Below are 17,073 nucleotides of genomic sequence, written 5' to 3'. Positions count from 1 at the left end.
TGAAGAGACACCCTGGGACAAAAGCACTAGAGGGACAGGGAGTGGGGGTCCCCCACTGTGCCAGCGTGCCACACAGCCATGCTATTTGGACACAGCACAGTGACAAAGGCCTCCCTCCGTCCAGCATTTCCTGGAAGAGCCCCTCCTGAGGAAGGACCCCTCCCACACAAGGATGAGATGTTTCCCTTTTCCTGGAAGCCCTCACTCCTTAGAGCCAATTGGGTCCTGGAGCCCCAGACTGAGAAGGGGACTTGGGTTTGGTAAAGTCCACAGGGTCTCCACATACGGCTGTTCCCACTGTGACAGAGCACTTGGGTGCTCAAGCTGGGTAATAGCACATTGCCATTAGTACTTCCGGTATTTTCAGAAGCGTTATTTTAGCTGGTCTCCTAAGGAGGACTCTGAGTCCCATTTTACAGATGAGTAAGCTGAGACTCGGAAAAGATAAAGACCTCACCCATGTCCCAAAGTAAATCTCAGAGCTAGGATGGGAATGCTGTGTTCTAGACGTCAAGTTCAGGCCCTCATCTGAGAAGGCAAAGGACGGTTATCAAGGAAGCGCTTAGAGAACAGATCGAGAAACGCAGGATAGATGATAACCAGATCATGTAGCTCCTCGGTGGCTGAACAGCATAGCTCCAAGACCAACTAGAGAAATGAGGTCCATTTGGGACAAGGGCTCCAGTGGGGGACCATAACACTCCATCCCACGCAATCCCTTATCATTCGCATGGATGGCAACCACAGCCAACCGGGGTCTAGGAGGCGGAACCAAGATGCCGAATGCATGATCGTAATTCAACACAATCTTCACAGCCAAACAACAGACGGAACCTACCAAATGACAAGTCTACTATGTAATGAAGATAAACACAAAATCTCACACCGAGGGTCAAAAATCCAATCATGAAGTCTGAGCTGCGGGAATCCTGTCTGGACAGCAGTTTGGACAAGGAAGTGGGTCCAGCTCTGGGGAGAACACTGACGTGTGGACCCGGGTTCCAGGGCATGTAACCCGACAGGTAAGGGGACAAGAGAGAGTGATAGAGGAAGGACTGATGGAAATGGTCACCTTCTAAATCTGCCCAAAAGTTGGGGTGCCTGGGTGGCTCAGTTGGTGAAGCGTCTACTTCCAGCTCAGGTCATGATCTCAGGGTCCTGGGATTGAGACCCCGCATCGCACTCCCTGCTTAGCAGGGACTGTGTTTCTCCCTCTGCCTCTGTCCACCCTGCTCCTTGCCGCTACCCCCTCATGCGCGCTCTCTCTCAAATAAATAAAATCTTTATAAATAAACAAATAAATCTGCCCAAAAGTGGACTAACAGGGCTGTGTGAGCTGTCCTCAGATATTGAGAAAAAGAACACGCGGAAGAGAAAATCAGCTTGCTCTGTGCACCTAGGGAGGGTCGAATTTGGGATTAGTAGACTTTTGCCCTTTATATATAACTATTAGAGATCCTACAGCATCAATGTTCCAGAAGTTCCTTTCACATTTAAATTCTCTCTGCTTCAATTTCCTCCTCTGTGAAATGGGGCCAATAATAATAATAGTAATAATACCTTCTGCATGATATTTAATTAGTGCATTTAATGCACTAATTAATGCATTTAATTAGTGACTACATGTAAATACTTAGAATCCGTGCCCAGAACATCACTGTTACAGCAGTGTCTGCTACTAGCATTCCTTTTTTTTTTTTTAAGATTTTATTTATTTATTTTAGAGAGAGAGAGAACATGAGCAGGGAGAGGGACAGAGGAAAAGAGAGAAGCAGTCTTCCTGCTGAGTGTGGGCCAAACAGGAGCTTGACCCTGGGGATCAACCCCAGGACCCGAAGATCATGACCTGAGTTGAAGTTAGACACTTTAACTCAGACACCTCTGCTATTAGTATTCTTATTGCTGTTCCCTAATTGGTACCTTCCTGAACCCAGAGGGAGTTCCTCTGGTTGCATGTGGTCCCCCTTTGCATCCCTGGCATTCTATGGTGGCACACAGTAGGTATCCACACATTCTTGTTGACATTTAGAGATGAACCGTCCTTCCCAGCGGGTGTTGAATGTTCCAGGAACTGAGGTTGCTCAATAATAGTGCTCTGGGGGTGCCTGGGTGGCTCAGTGGGTTAAGCTTCTGCCTTCAGCTCAGGTCATGATCTCAGGGTCCTGGAATCGAGCCCTGCATCAGGCTCTCTGCTCAGCGGGGAGCCTGCTTCCCCCTCTCTCTCTGCCTACTCGTGAGCTCTCTTTCTCTCGGTCAAATAAATAAATAATTTTTTTAAAAACTTAAAAAAAAAATTAGCGCTCTGGCAGGGATGTGTGGGCGTGGTCACTGGTGACAATCTCCACAAGCAGTGTGGGTTCAGCAGCGGGACACCCTAAGATTCTGTAATATCCATCTCCTCGTTTCCAAGGGGCACCCCCTACCAGGACAGCTGTCTGGCCAGGGAGGGGCAGGGATCACCTGCCCACACATTTTTCAAATGGGGAACGGAGAGACGCTCCCCATTACAGCCCTCCTCCCTGTGAGAAGGTTTCTAGGACCCTTCCTACCTGGTCATCCTGTCTTCCCTGGGACATGCAGAAGGCCCTGGCCAACCCTGATGCAAATAGTGCTCAATTTCCTGGGCTAAAATTACATCTTGAGTCAATTTTCATAAAATGCATTGACAGATTTAGGTGCTAGAAGCTGGAGCTTTCTTAGAAGGCATTTAAAATGACCCAAACAGTTAAAATCAGCTGAAACCCCGCAGCCAGGGGCTGAGAGAAGAGCTTTCATCCCTCCGCAGCCTGTGCAAACCCTGGGGTCTGGACCTTGCCTGCAGAAACTGCCGTGCCCGCGCTTGACTCCTCCTGGTCACAGGCTGATTACCTCTCGGCCAAGGTTCTGCTAACAGACGTTTTGCAATGAACTAACAGGTGGGAGCCGGTTCCTGTTTACGAGCAAAAGCAGTCTTCCACCCCAGGGGTAGTTCCAGAGATGGATTCCGGATTTTTGGATTTTGCTTTAAATTTTCCATTCCTGATACTGTCCTCTGTGGGTCATAGAGAGAATCAGGCAAAGAAACAGGGCCCCAATATGTCTGAGTGCATCTTCCCTTCTCCAGAAAGAGCTGGAAGCCTGAGCTCAGTCACCGTCACCCCTGAAGGCTGTGCGTGACATTGGCTGTCCATGGGGCTGGGACCCTCCTGCTCTGACTGACATTCTGACCCCATGGTCCCAGTTGTCCTCAGCCTGACAACCGCCAGCTCCCTCGGTCGCCTCTTCCTCTCTGTTGCCCCACCTCGATCATCTGCTCACTGTTCCTTCTGGACTGTCCCTCTTTGTCCCTCTGGATCCACTGGCTTGTCCACCCTGCCCTGTGCCCAGGAGGGATACCCTCCGCTGGGGCTACCAATGGGGTTTATACCAGGAGGAGGCACCGGCAGGAGAGCAGAGGGTGGAAAGAGAGTGAGGTTGCCCGGGCTCATCTTGGGAGGTCCCCCTGGGATTCTAGAAACCTCGGCCTCCATGGACCTCCTCAGGCCTGGAGTAGTAATGGCTTTCTACTCTTGCCAGCCTGGTGATTTTTCACCCCTCATGGCTTCCCTAAACCCTGAGCTCTCCTTCATAAATAGCCCCTTATTACTTCACCCAGCTACCCAGGCGCTGGACTGACCTGCTCCTTTTGGATCCCCCCTCCGTGCCGTCTCTTCTGCAACCAGCTGTGCTGCTGGACCCCCAGCTTCCCTGCCTTGCGTTTCATCACATGTGATTTGTGATAGTCCAACAAGCTATCAAAGTGCTTTGGCTAAACATGGTGTGCTGGCCAGAACGTTCTCTCCCGTGAACCCCCCTCTTACTCTCACTGATACTTCTCTGCTCCCTGTTTCCTCTGTTAGGATTTATTCACACAGGTGACTCTCCCCTTCCAGGCGGCAAACTCCAGGGCCAGCTCACATTTTTGGTGAAGCTCTGTTCTTTTGACTACCTCCTTCTTTCCCCACTGCACCTGGTATGTTGCCTGGAACACATCAGTGCTTACTGTTGCAAATATCGACCCATTGAGGGAGTGACTGGGAGGCCCCAAACGTCCTGGATGATGCAAGCAATGCGATTTACCGAACAATGATTACACAGCAGCCACCTTCCATCCATCGCCTTGTTTCGCCCTGGCCACAGGAGTACTAGGGCAGTGTTATCCCCATATTACATATGGGGAAACTGAGGCATAGTGAGGGTAGGCAACTTGCTCCAGATTCCACCTCCAGAAAGGGCTAGAGCCAGCAGCGAGGCCTCCTGCCTTTTGTCCACTCTGCCCCAATGGTGCAGATGGTGATGACGTCTCGGACACAGTCAGGGACCCTGACCTGAATGGGGACAATTATGACATTACTGAATGTCATTAATGGCCAACGGAGCAGTGTCTTCTGAAGAGGCCCTTCCAGACTTTCCTGAATGAATCACTCTGACATTAACACACTGCTGCTTTCTATGAAGCTTGGCCAAAAGGCCTCAAAAGTAATTAGTTCACTTAAGTAGGCTAAATGTTTCCTCAGCAATCTGGTTTCCGCTTTAATTGGCTCAGAGTCTTGGAGAAGGCGAAAAAAGTAAACTTTAGCCCGGCCCCTGTGGAAATATTTCCCATACATTTTATGGATAAAATTCACCCCCTTTGGCCACTTGCTCCTGCCACACCTGGGGGTAAGGGGTGGTGATGGGGTAAGGATAGGTGATGCTCTGGCCAAGCCACCGACAAGGAAGATGAGGTTACTAAAGTCTGGGTTACTGAAGCTTTTTTTTTTTTTTTAAACATTCCTTTTTTTTTTTTTTTTTTAAGATTTTATTTATTTATTTGACAGAGATTACAAGTAGGCAGAGAAGCAGGCAGAGAGAGGAGGAATCAGGCTCCCTGATGCGGGGCTCAATCCCAGGACCCTGAGATCATGACCCGAGCCGAAGGCAGAGGCTTTAACCCACTGAGCCACCCAGGCGCCCCTGGGTTACTGAAGCTTTACTGGCTATTCTCATTCTGGTCGTGTCATCTGGGAGGGACTCCCCAGGCTCTTGGCAGAGCTTGGAAGCCCCACTAAAGAGCTGGGACTTGATTCAAAACGGAGAGGAGTCACTGAAGCTTTCCAGGCAAGGCAATCTCCTAACTGAATGCTCACGTTGGTTGGAAACCAAATGAAGGCCGGGGTAGATGAGACGGGGCACCCGCTGCTATATCCAGTCTTAGGCCACCAGAGGAGGTCTTTTTTGTTGGGCCTGGACTCCCTTTGTCTCCCACTCAGACTGGGGTTCCCTGAGGGCAGGGTTGTGTCCCCCCTCAGACTGGGGTTCCCTGAGGGCAGGGTTGTGTCCCCCCTCAGACTGGGGTTCCCTGAGGGCAGGGCTGTGTCTCCTGTCTCTCCCCTCAGACTAGGGTTCCCTAAGGCAGGGCTATGTCTCCCCTTCAGACTGGGGTTTGCTGAGGGCACAGCTGTGTAACCCCCCCCCCCCCAGACTGCGGCTCTCTGAGGCAAGAGCATATCTCTCCCTCAGCCTGGCTTACAGAGGGCAGGAAATTTCCCCTCCACCATGCTTCTTCCTACAATAGCAGGGATAAAACTGCATGTTCTTCCGGCCTTACTACCCTTCCCAAGGGCCTAAATGCTGCATTTCAAAACACATCAGGTGGGATGTCTCCAGAATCAGACAAACAGACAACAAGGGAAAGGCGATGTGTCTGGGATGGGGAAAGGACTACCTACCTCCCGCCACTGCTTGTTCTCCATCCCTTGAGTATACATAACACATACTGTGGGGAGAGGAGAAAAAGAGGGTTAAAACCCCAGGCCAAGAGGAAGGTGGGTGCTCTAGATGGGGAGATCTCTGGAGGGGAAGGGCACCTCAGGAGACTCTGGCCTGGGCAGCACTGTTGAGTCTGGAGTTGGGGGGGGTCAGCTTGGAGAAGGGGGCCTAGAATATAGAAGGGGACCCTCCTCTCGAAGGACCCTCGTGGAGGGCGTTGAGGGTCATTCACATCTAGGCCAGAACGTGATAGAGGGCACGTGGAGGACTGAGTTGCAGAGATGTGGCGGGAGAGAGCATCTGGAACCCGAATCAGTCATCCTTTCAGACCCCAAGGCAACCTCATGAAGCCTATTACTATCATCAGCCCCATTCCACAGATGGGCAAACTGAGGCTCCAAGGAGGCCAACGACCCATCAAAGGTCAGAGAGTTGAATGGCATTGCTCAGGGCTAGATCCCTGGATTCGAAAATCAGTGCTCGTCAACCCCTCAGACCACAGCCAGTTGGGGCTCTGAAATATACTGCGTTTTGGGACTGAGAACTTCTGGCCCCCAGGCACCCTGACCCCCACCAACCCCCCTAGTTAGGCTGAATTTTCACAGGTTCCTGCGGCCTGGGAAGGGTCAGAGCCCCAGTTCTCCTTCTCCAGACAGTATCAGTGAGACAATAAACAGCCTGGATGGGCCTGGAAAGGGGCCTAGTGCCTCATTAGAGCTCAGGAAGGGCTCAAGTGTGTCACTACCATCCGTCACCATGTCATTGCTGTTGTTGTTACTGTTATTAGTGTCAGAGCAGGACTTACGTGGGTCGGACTTGGAAAACATGTCTTTGTCCAAGAGATTCCTAAAAGAGGGGGAGAGAGGAAGAGTTAGCACAGCCAGAGGAGAGAAGGGTCTCAGGGGAGTCAGGCCTGGGGTGAGACCCAGAGCAGGCAAAACAGAAAGAGAAGTTTCCTTGGGCACACATCTCTTGGGTGCTCATTAAAGCAGGTACAGAGGGGGCTGTGGAGGCCCCTCAGCCCTGCCTCCTGAGGAGTGTGGCTGTCCACTCCTACCCCCCAACCCGTGCCATGCACTCTGGGTACCCCACATCCCGCAGGACCTCACTCTCGAGCCACATCTCCATCTGCCCAATGGCTTAACCTGTTCTAGAAATTCTCCTCGTAAGACATCTCTACTTCTCAAAAAAAAAAAAAAAAAAAGTAAAACAAGCAAACAAAACTTAGCCACTTAGTGTCCCATAATTCCCTGCGGGCTCTAGGTAGAGCCAGTTTATTGCATCTGTCACCTATGTTGGTAGATGAACCAGTGAAACCTCCCACAGGATGCAGACTCATTGGAACGGGGTCCTTCCATGGTCAAGGCCAAGGCCGGAAGCTAACACGTGGTCCTGATCATCAGACTTGGAAGCACGGCAGCAGGATAATGGACACGTTGAGGGACTGAGAGGTGTTGAAGAGGGGGGCCCGCTGCTCCTGCTCTGCTTCCATGTAATCACAGCCCCTGCTCTTGAACCCCAGGGACGGGTCAAGCACGTAGCTAAGCGTTCTGCAAGTACTACCTCCCAATTCTCACACAGTCCTGCAAGGTCAGTACGGGGCAGGCATCATCCCATCTTACAGATGTGGAAGTGGAGGCACAGAGGGATCAGGCAGGGCTAGGTCCTGCACCTCTGGTATCTTCCATTCCACAGTGACATGCTGCTGTCACGAAGCAACACAGCCCACTGGAAACTCAGTTTCAGGCTGGGAAGTGACTCCACTTCTCTGAACATCTGTTTCTTCATCGTACCATAGAGCCAGTCCTAAAGATTGTGGACTCCCTATCCTATCTCCTCAGCCCTTCTAGTTCCTGGACACACCCAGGGTTTCCTCCTATGCTGCTTCTCTCCAGAGGGCTCTTTCCAGCAAGCCAGCTGCAAATACCAGGAAGTTTATCCACCCCTGGGGGCAGGAGCTGGGGGATAAATAACCAGTTTCTTGTTGCTCTCCCCACCCCCGACCCTGGGCAGCTGCCAGACATCCTCCATTCTCTTGTTCGGCAATCTTCCAGAAGGACCGAGCTCCAGAGGCCCAGAGGGAGACCTGCTCATCAAAGACCCTTGTTGACTCATGCACCACTCCAGCCCTAAAGGGGACTTCCTATGAGCCCTCCCACCTGTGTGAGTTCCTGACTCCGTCCTACGAGTAAGCTCTGCCCAGAGGTTCCCAAGGGTCTTCTTCCTCCTCCCTCCACTCCACATGAACCCCTTTCTCAGAAAGAAGAAACAATTCTCTCTAGTCTGTGTGTCTCCCTGACCGCCAAACTCCAACTGTCAGAGCTGGATGGAACGCTCTGGATCATCTGTTTCATCTTCTCCCAGAGAAGGGGGAGACTAAGGCCCAGGGAATGGCAGGGAACAAACAGAGGTAGAGCCAGAAAGATCTATAAGGAGTCCTTATCCTGGCTCCCTCACCAGAGCCATCAAGAGTGACAGCCTATAGGGCAGTTTGTCCCCACAGTCAATTCCTGCCCCCCATCCTGAGGTGGGAGCCAAAGACAGGCTGATGGACAGACAGATGCAATCGCCACCTGCTGCTGGGGAGACCCCGATTGTGTTTACGAACCACCCCAGCTTCAGTCCCCAAGATTCCCAGCGGTGTCTCTGAGAGGGGGGATCCCGAGATCCCCAACCTCTGTTCCACTTTCTTCTTTCAGGGGTCTCTTCCCAAAAGGCAGCCACCCCCAGCTAGCCCTCCATGACCCCAAGACACACACCCCCTCTGCTGGTCTCCACCGCTCCTGCACCAGACCTACTCCCAGCCAGCTGTCACTTTGAAACCATTTGATAAAACTCCCAGGCCCCTGCAGGGAGCAAGAGATGAAATGACAGGCAAGGTGGCTGAAGGGGTGGGTACGGGGGCTCAGGGACAGGTAAGATACCACTTTCACACATGCTCAGTCACACCGAAGAGGGCTGACGCGTCCTCCTCATGCAGGATGCTAAGTTAGGGGACAGAAGTGTCTGTCTTGATTTCAGTAAAGGACAAAATGCCTTCACCCCAAAGAGGAACCTCTATTCTAGTGAAACCTGAGGCAGGGTGAGGAGCTGGAAGTAATAAAGAAGGGGGGCTGGGAATTTATTAAAGAGCGTGCAGGGGTTTATCTTTGTATTCTATAATGAAATTCTATAATTGCTCAAAAGCTTAGAACACTCAAGCTGGAAGGGACCTCCGAGGTCACTTTTTCCAATTCTTTTATAAATCAGGAATGTGAGACTCGGGGCACCTGGGAGGCTTCGTCAGTTAAGCGGCTGCCTTCGGCTCGGGTCATGATCCCAGGGTCCTGGGATCGAGTCCTACATCAGGCTCCCCGCTCAGCTGGGGGCCTGCTTCTCCCTCTGCCTACCCCTCCCCCTGCTTGTGCTCTCTCTGACAAAAATAAAATAAAATAATTTTTTTTTTTAAGGAATATGAGGGGCGCCTGGGTGACTCAGTGGGTTAAGCCTCTGCCTTCGGCTTGGGTCATGATCTCAGGGTCCTGGGATCAAGCCCCGCATCAGGCTCTCTGTTCGGCAGGGAGCCTGCCTCCCCCTCTCTCTCTGCCTGCCTCTCTGCCTACTTGTGATTTCTGTCTGTCGAATAAATAAATAAAAAAATTTAAAAAAAAAGGAATATGAGACTCAGAGAGAGTCTCTGACTTCTCCAGGGTCTGGCTCTGGAACTCAGGTTTTGTCACGTTCAGGCTAGTGAGACCCTGGATTTCAAACTCTGTGTGTGTGTATGTGTGAGAGAGAGAGAGACAGAGAAACAGAAGACGATTGACAGAGAGACAGAAGGAAAAGGAGAGAAGGGGTCCTAGCTTCAAAAAGAAGCATGCGGGGATTTCCCTGGCTCTGCCCACCCTCCCAGCCGGGCGAGAGGGTCACATCTGGAATGAGAAATAGAACGAGCCACGTAGCTTCAGTGGCTCCCTGCCCCATGGCCTCAGGCCTCTCACTGGGTCCTGCGGCTTGGGTTAGCTCGCCACAGCCCCTTAGGAGGCCGAAGACCCCAGTCCCTCCGCCCTGCTGAGATGATCCTCATCATCCTTCTAGACTCATTCCAATCTATCCTCCTCCATTCTGCCTGCCCTGAACAGGCCCTGATCAACAACCATCTCTCCTCCCCTAGCCCGAGCTCTCTTTGGCCTGTAGTGCACAACCCCCTGACTGGTAGGACCCCACGTCCCTGCTCAGCACACCCTGGGCTACAAAATGAGGGGCGTGTCGATCTCTCACACCAGCTGGGTGCTCCTCCATGGGGACCTCTGCTGCGGGCCAGCCCTGCACCTGACTCAGAGCTGGGCGGGGGCGGGGCCAGTGGGCTGGCCGATGGGATGGATGAAGGAAGACCAAAGGAATGGCCACAGGGCAGAGGGAGGCTCTTGTTTCTCCACCTTTGTGGTGTCCGATTGCATTCAGGGACGGCCCCTATACTTTCTGTTAGCTGTACAGCCTGATGGCTAAGTGCCTGGGTTCACATCCCGACTCTGGCCAAATGACTCGGGTTCCTTGTGCCTCAGTTTCCCTGTTGGAAAACACAGACTAATACAGTTCCTCTCATCAGGACTGCTCTGGAGCATCTGCGCAAAGTGGGGCTATTCAGAGGACTGGTCATCCCTGGCCTGGTGCTGAGCAGGGCAGTCTCCCTCATGGGGGGTGCTCAGGTTCCCTTGGTGAGAAAGGACACAGAGGGATGGGCAACACAAGCCACCTCTGCCCTCACCTGTCCAAAGAAGCTCCCCCCACAAGCTCATATGTCCCCAGCACCCCACTGTGAGTCTGTGCTGAATCACCCCACTGGCCAACAGCAACCCTGCTCACCTCAGCCTCAGGCTCCTCCTTGGTCTCCTGTCCTCTCCCCTGCTAAGCTTTGAGGCCCTTCTGCCCCTTTGCCTAAGTCCCTGCATCCTACACCCCTCTCTGGTTCCTTACTTCACACTTGCCCCTCTCTGTGCCTCACCCCAGTGCCTGTCCCACCTGAAGCCCCGTGGCCCGCTGAGCCTATTCTCGTGGCCTTGAGATGATGAATTCCCCCCCTCAGGAGCCTCACTTCCTGGGACTCGCCCCTGTCCCTCCTTGTAAAAAGGCAGATTCTTGGTTGGGCCCCATGCCCAGGGTCCAGTTTTGCAGGTCTGGATGAGGCCCTGGAAGTCAGTTTCAACTAACTTCTCCACCATACACACCCACCTTCATCCCACACACACCCAAACACATCATGCTTCTGATGGCAGCCGTCTTGAGGACCTCAGTTTCCCCCACTGCAACAATGTACACCCACGCAGCACCAGAAAGTTCTTCCGTGACCCTCACCCCAACACACTGAGGACTCCCGGGCCGAGAGACAGTGGGTGAATTTCCCAAAGACACACACCAGTAAGAAGCCGAGGGGAAGGAAACCAGGTCTTCTGGCCCAAAGCAGGGCCCCAACCACAGGGCACAGACACATCAGACCTAAGTGCTTTTTCTCCACTTTCTGTCTTTGGAGAGCTCAAAGAGAAATTTTTTCCAACAGGCAAATGTATTTTTTCCCCCAAAAGAGCATAAAACCCTTCAGCTGTCCGCACAGCAGCCTGGAGCTTAGCTTCTTTTGTTCCTTAAATCAAGGCCAGGAAACGGAGCCCAGGGCCCCTTTCCTTCTTGCTTTCCCCCAAGGAATCATTTTTCAATTCAATGGCAGCAAGGAAACAACCACGCACTGGGGCCTGAGGTCAGAAGTCTCCAGGGCCCCAGCAAAGGGAGAAAGCAGTGGAAAGGTTATAATAAGACTTCTTTGTTGGTGCTAAAGGAGGGAGCCTGAGAGTCCCGCACTCCCATCTGGGAGGCTTACAAGAGTAGGGAGTAAAGGCTGGGACTCTCCAGTCAGAGACAGGAGAAGATATGGCTGTGTCCTCAGGGAGCTGCAGTCTGAGGGGGGAGACAGAGCCCTGCCTTTAGGGAGCCCCACTCTGAGGGGGAAGAAACAGCCCTGTCCTCAGGGAGCCCCAGTCTGAGGGGGGAGACACAGCCCTGCCCACAGAGCAGTTTAACCTCAAACACTCTGCCCTGCCGACACCACAGGCAGGCAAAGAGCATGGGAGCAGGGGACATTCATCACAGATGTGGTCTACAACAAGTCTTTTGTTGGGTACTTAACCCTTGACACCCCATTTACCCTATCAGTGACAGGAGGTAGGCATCACCTCATTCTAGAGGCCAGGAAGCTGGGGCTGAAAGGTGCGCACAGTACCATCCAACTTGTGGGGGGACATGCTGAGATTGAACTCTGAAGCCCAAACCCATCTAGAGGTGCCCATGGGAAGTGTCTGCATTTCCAAACCCAGGCTCTCCCAAAACTCCCATTCCGACCAGCAGCGCCCCTTCCCATTCTTACTCTCCCGTGTCCTGCCCCCCGCCTCATCAGGGCTGCTCCCAAAGGGAACGGCTGCAGAGAGGAACTGGAGGGCTGTCCATCCCCAACTGCCCTGCTCTCCACTCAGACATGCAGAAGCCATCCACGAAAAGGAGGGATCTGGGGAGGAAAGGGATGTTGGCGCCCAGCCCCTGGCACTTGCCCATCTCCCCTTTCAGATCCGGCTCCTCACCCGCAAGCTCTGTCTCCCTGCCAAGCCACCTCACCAAGGTCTAAAAAGCAATTTGCACATGGTTTCAAGAGCTCTTCTTCCTGAGGCTATTTGCATTATTATTATTATTATTAATTACTGCAACAATCATCCCTCCCATGCCACGTGGCCTAAGGAAGAGAGCATGAGCCCTGGCCTCAGAGGCATTCACGCTAAGTCCCCCCACATGGCCACATGGTAGCGCTGTGACCCTCGACAAGCTACTGAACCTCAGTTTCCTCATCTGTCCATGGGGTCATGTCCCTGCCTTCCGCCATTGTGAAAGCAATAGCTTAAAACAGAAATGCAGGAAGTCTGTCGGATTCCTCTCGCCCTTATGCCCCCTCCTGTCCTATCCATCAAGTCTTAACGGTTTTTCCTTCAAAAACACATTCCAAATCTGTCCACTCTCCCCCAAACCACCATCACCATTGTCTCTCCCTTGGGTGCTGCAGTGGCTTCCGGCCTAGCAACAGTCTTCAACTCCTGCCTCTCCCCACCCTAGCCTACCCGCCAACAGCCATTCTCTTCACAGCAACCAGAGAAAGTTTTTTAGAAAATGAATCAGATCAGGGCGCCTGGGTGGCACAGTTGGTTAGGTATCCGACTCTTGGTTTCAGCTCAGGTCATGATCTCGGGGTCTTGGGATGGAGCCCAGCATGGAGTCTGCTTGGGACCCTCCCTCATTCTCCCTCTGCCCCTTCCCCACCACTCTCTTTCTCTCTCAAATAAATAAATAAATCTTTAAAAAAGAAAGAAAGAAAATGAGTCAGATTGCATTACTCCTGTTTAACAACCCGAACCCCGAAATGCTGTTAGGACATCAGACTCCTTAGCATGGGTCACAAGGCTGTGACCCATACACCCCTTCCACACCGCTCCCCCAGCCCCCCGTTTCCCCTCTAACCTCATTCTCCTTCCCTTCGCTGTCTCACACTACTCCTGCCACAGTAGCCTCCCTGAAGTTTTGCAAGCATTACCAAGGCCTTTTCTGCTACAGGGCCTTTGCACTTGCTGTTCTCCCTATCTGAATCACCTTCCCTCCAGATCCTCCCCCAGCTGGCTTTCTCATCCTTTGGATCTCAGCTCAATGTCACCTGCTTGTCCTGTCTAAAGTGTCCCCATCAACCCAAACTTACTTGCAGAGCACCTGTCCCCATCGGACATTATTGACTTAATTTTTTTTAAAGTATGTATTTGTTATATTACCCCACCACACCATTGTGAGTTATCTGAGGTGGTCTGTGTGTCCTGTTCACCATTACATCCTCAGCACTTCAAACTGTGAAAACTCTCAATAGCAAATAAGGATCAGTGTTAACTACTGAAGGAATGAATGTATCAGTAGCGTTCAGTTATTGGTACCTATTGTCATTATTAATTTTATTTAGCACACTCCAGTTTATATAAAACTTCGACAAATATAATCTCTTCTGTCTTTATAACAACCTTATAGAATGTGGACAGGACCAATATTTCCCCCCATTTTACAGATCGAGACTGAAGCAGAAGAAATAATGACCTGGCCAAGATTTTAGAGAGGATAAGCCAGGAATCGCATTGACTTTCAGTGTCCTGCCCAGGATTCTTCAATGTCCAAAGGCATAGAGCTCTCCTACTGGGACCTTTAGGCACTGTGCTAGGTCATCAGAAGTGAGTAATAGTAGAGAACAGAGGTACCCTGCAATGCTTGGTCCATGAATGTTTGCCAAATTATCACACTAAGTTTTTAGTGGTTTTTTTCTTGCCCAGGAAACAGGAAGAGAGGTAGTCAGGGATCCAGCCAAGCTATGCTTGGAAAATAAGTCCCTGGTCACCTAACATGGGCTGTCAACTGACCACAGAAAAATCTGAAGAGCTAGTCCTCAGAGACACCAAACTCTAGGCCCCTCATACCCCCAGGGAGCTCAGGTAGCCTGTGGATCCCTTTGAAATTCTCCTGTGGCAGAGTCCACGGCTGTGCACCCTGCAAGCATGCCTCACTCTCTTCCCACTAACAGAATCTACATTGGTTCAAGTGTCTGGTGAAAACACTCAAATTCCTAGAGGGTAGGTTCCTGTCCCTTGTTGCTATCCACTGAATTGTGTACCTCCTAAAATTTATATATTGAAACTCTAATCCCCAATGTCACAGTATTTGGAGACATGGCCTTTGGAAGGTAATTAGGATAATTTAAGCTCAGGAGGGTGAGGCCCTCATGATGGGATTAGTGCCCTTACAAGGAAAGACACCAGAGAGCTTAGGCACTTTCTTTCTCTGTCATGGAATAACACAGTGAGAAGGTGGCTATCTGAAGCCAGGAAGATAGTCTCTTCAGAGCCTAACTATGCTGACACCTTGGTCTCAGACTTCTGTCCTTGAGAACAGTGGGAAATAAATTTCTGTTGTTTAATCCACTCATTCTATGGTGTTTTGTTATGGCAGCCCTTGCTAACGAATATGTTAGTCTAGGTGGACATGAGACCTGGCTTCAGCCACTGAAAAAGAAGGGCAAATGTGGTGAGAGATTTTGGGAGGGAGGGTATGTTTCAGATAAAAAGAACTTGTCAAAGAGAGGGCTTTGGCCCTCTGTCTTGCTTCCTACCTTTGTTGTTATTCTTGGTTTTTTGTGTTTTTTTTTAAAGAATTTATTTATTTATTTATTTATCTAGAGAGAGAGAGAGAGAGAGAGAACATGTGTAGTGGGCAAAAGAGGGAGAAGCAGACTCCCCACACCCACTGAGCAGGGAGCCCAAAGCAGGACTCAATGCCAAGACCCTAGGATCATGACCTGAACCAAAAGCAGACACTTAATCCACTGAGCCACCCAGTCACACTCCTTGCTTCCTATCTTTGGATGTGGTTGTGATGCCTGGAACAGAGGCAGCCATTTTGTAAGAAAGAGGTCCACCATTTGGGTTGATGACAGAATAGAAATATAGCTAGCTGGGTCCTGGACAGCAAAGTGAGCTGACAAACTCACACCGAGATAATCTACCACCAAACTCACCGTGATCTGAGAAAAATAAATATATTTTGGGTTCAAGCCACTATTTCTGATATCTATAGCCAAAGCATTCCTAGCTGAACCTGACTCCTCTGTGCTCCAAAGCTTTCCAGTCTTATTCCCCTTACCTCCACCCCACCCTCTCTTCCCAATGGTAGGTCATCTCTACCAATGGCCTTGGGTCTAAGCAGGGAGAATTGTGAGCTGGGAGAGAAGGGATAGTAAGCTACATGAAAGCTGGCTGCCCTCCCATGACTCTCTGGTCTCTGCTCCCTGGGGATTTCTCCAGTTCTGGATTTGCCACCCAGAGCTAGAGGCCATCACTGAGTAAGGAAGTCCTCTCCCATCCCTGGAGAGAGAATACCAACTCTTTGGTGACAACTACTATCCTTGGTACCCAGGCCCCTACCATGACCCTCATGGAGACCCCAACCCCCAACCTCAAGAAGCCCTCAAGACTTTGAAGTCTGAGGAAACTGGATTTGGGGCCCTTTCTCCAAAATATGCTAACTGTAACTTTGGGCAGGTCCCTTAACCTCTCTGAGCTCTGGTTTCCTAATCAGCAAAAAAGGAAAAATACCACTCCCTACCTTATGCGATTGTTGATTGTCGATTGTGGTCAGGTTAAAAAGATACAGTAACTGCAGGAAAGCAGAAATCTAAGATGGTGCCGGAGAGTTCTACCCTCCCACCCCCATACAAATCTGCATAATCCCCTCCCCTTGAGTGTGGGTGGGACACACACTCCTGTAATAGGGTGGACACTCACTCCTGTGATTACTGTTACTTAAGAAAGGATCCTGTCATGGCAGACTGGGGAGCCTCTCCTAATGGCTCAAGAAGGAAGCTGCCATGTTTTGAGGGGCCCACATGGCTAGGACCTGAGGGCGGCCTCTAGGAGCTGAGAACCTTCCTGATCCAACCACAAGCAAGAAAACAGGACTTCCATCTCACAGCTGAGAGGAATTGGATTCTGCCAACCATCTAAATGAGCTTGGCTTGGAACCTGAGCCTCAGATTGGGATCACAGCCCCTGCAGACAGCTTGCTTTCAGCCTAGGGGGACCCTGAGCGGAAAGGCCAGATATGCTTCTGACCTACTGAAGCCGTGAGATTATAAACGGCTGTTGCTTTAAGCCGCTAGCTTTGTGGTAACGTATTACGTATTACGTGGCAATTGGAAATTAACATCATAATCTCAGTTTGAACCAAATTGCTAATCAAGTAGGTCAAAAACAGCTGAATATAGGCAACTGCATATGGTTCAGCCTAATACAGATGTAAAGCGCCTAGCATGTAGTGAGCACTCAGTAAACCCCACTGTTTCCATTCCCCCGGTTCAACTAAGGAGGGCCGTGGAATATTCAGTGGCTGGATGGACCTTTTTTTTCCTAGCTCTGGCTTTGACAGCTGTCGTGCAGTGCCCAGGCTCTCTCTTCCCCAAAGCCACCCTCCCCAAGCCTGTCAGAAGAAAGCATTCAGAGCCCATTCACACCCCCTTCTGAGAGGCCTAGGGCACGGCTCCTGAGCTAGGCTGCCTCTCAGGCCCCAGGGCAGCAAACCGCCAACCTGAACAGACAGCGGAAAATATCTTGGGGGCAGAGATGACAGCTGCCCACCAGCCCCGCCCACTGGCAGGAACAGGGCAGCTGCTTGAGGGATCCCAGCAGGGCCCAGCAACTGCCCACCTCTGGA

The 17,073-nt window shown here is 51.3% G+C and overlaps 1 protein-coding gene across 2 annotated transcripts in view; it reads right to left on the bottom strand.

Moving 5' to 3' along the window:
- The window catches only part of CPNE5 (copine 5), an 89,307-nt gene that overhangs the window by 67,165 nt on the left and 5,069 nt on the right, over window positions 1–17,073 (bottom strand). For both annotated transcript variants that reach the window (XM_032862351.1, XM_032862352.1), the window contains exons 2-3: window positions 6,575–6,615; window positions 5,730–5,776 (exon numbers count right to left, since the gene is read on the bottom strand). In XM_032862351.1, the coding sequence (XP_032718242.1) occupies window positions 5,730–5,776; window positions 6,575–6,615 (88 nt within the window). The remainder of the gene's footprint in view (window positions 1–5,729; window positions 5,777–6,574; window positions 6,616–17,073) is intronic.

Source organism: Lontra canadensis, unplaced genomic scaffold, assembly GCF_010015895.1.
Source record: "Lontra canadensis isolate GAN:19392208 unplaced genomic scaffold, GSC_riverotter_1.0 scaffold23, whole genome shotgun sequence".
NCBI lineage: Eukaryota > Metazoa > Chordata > Mammalia > Carnivora > Mustelidae > Lontra > Lontra canadensis.
This window is presented reverse-complemented; position numbering and strand designations above follow the sequence as displayed.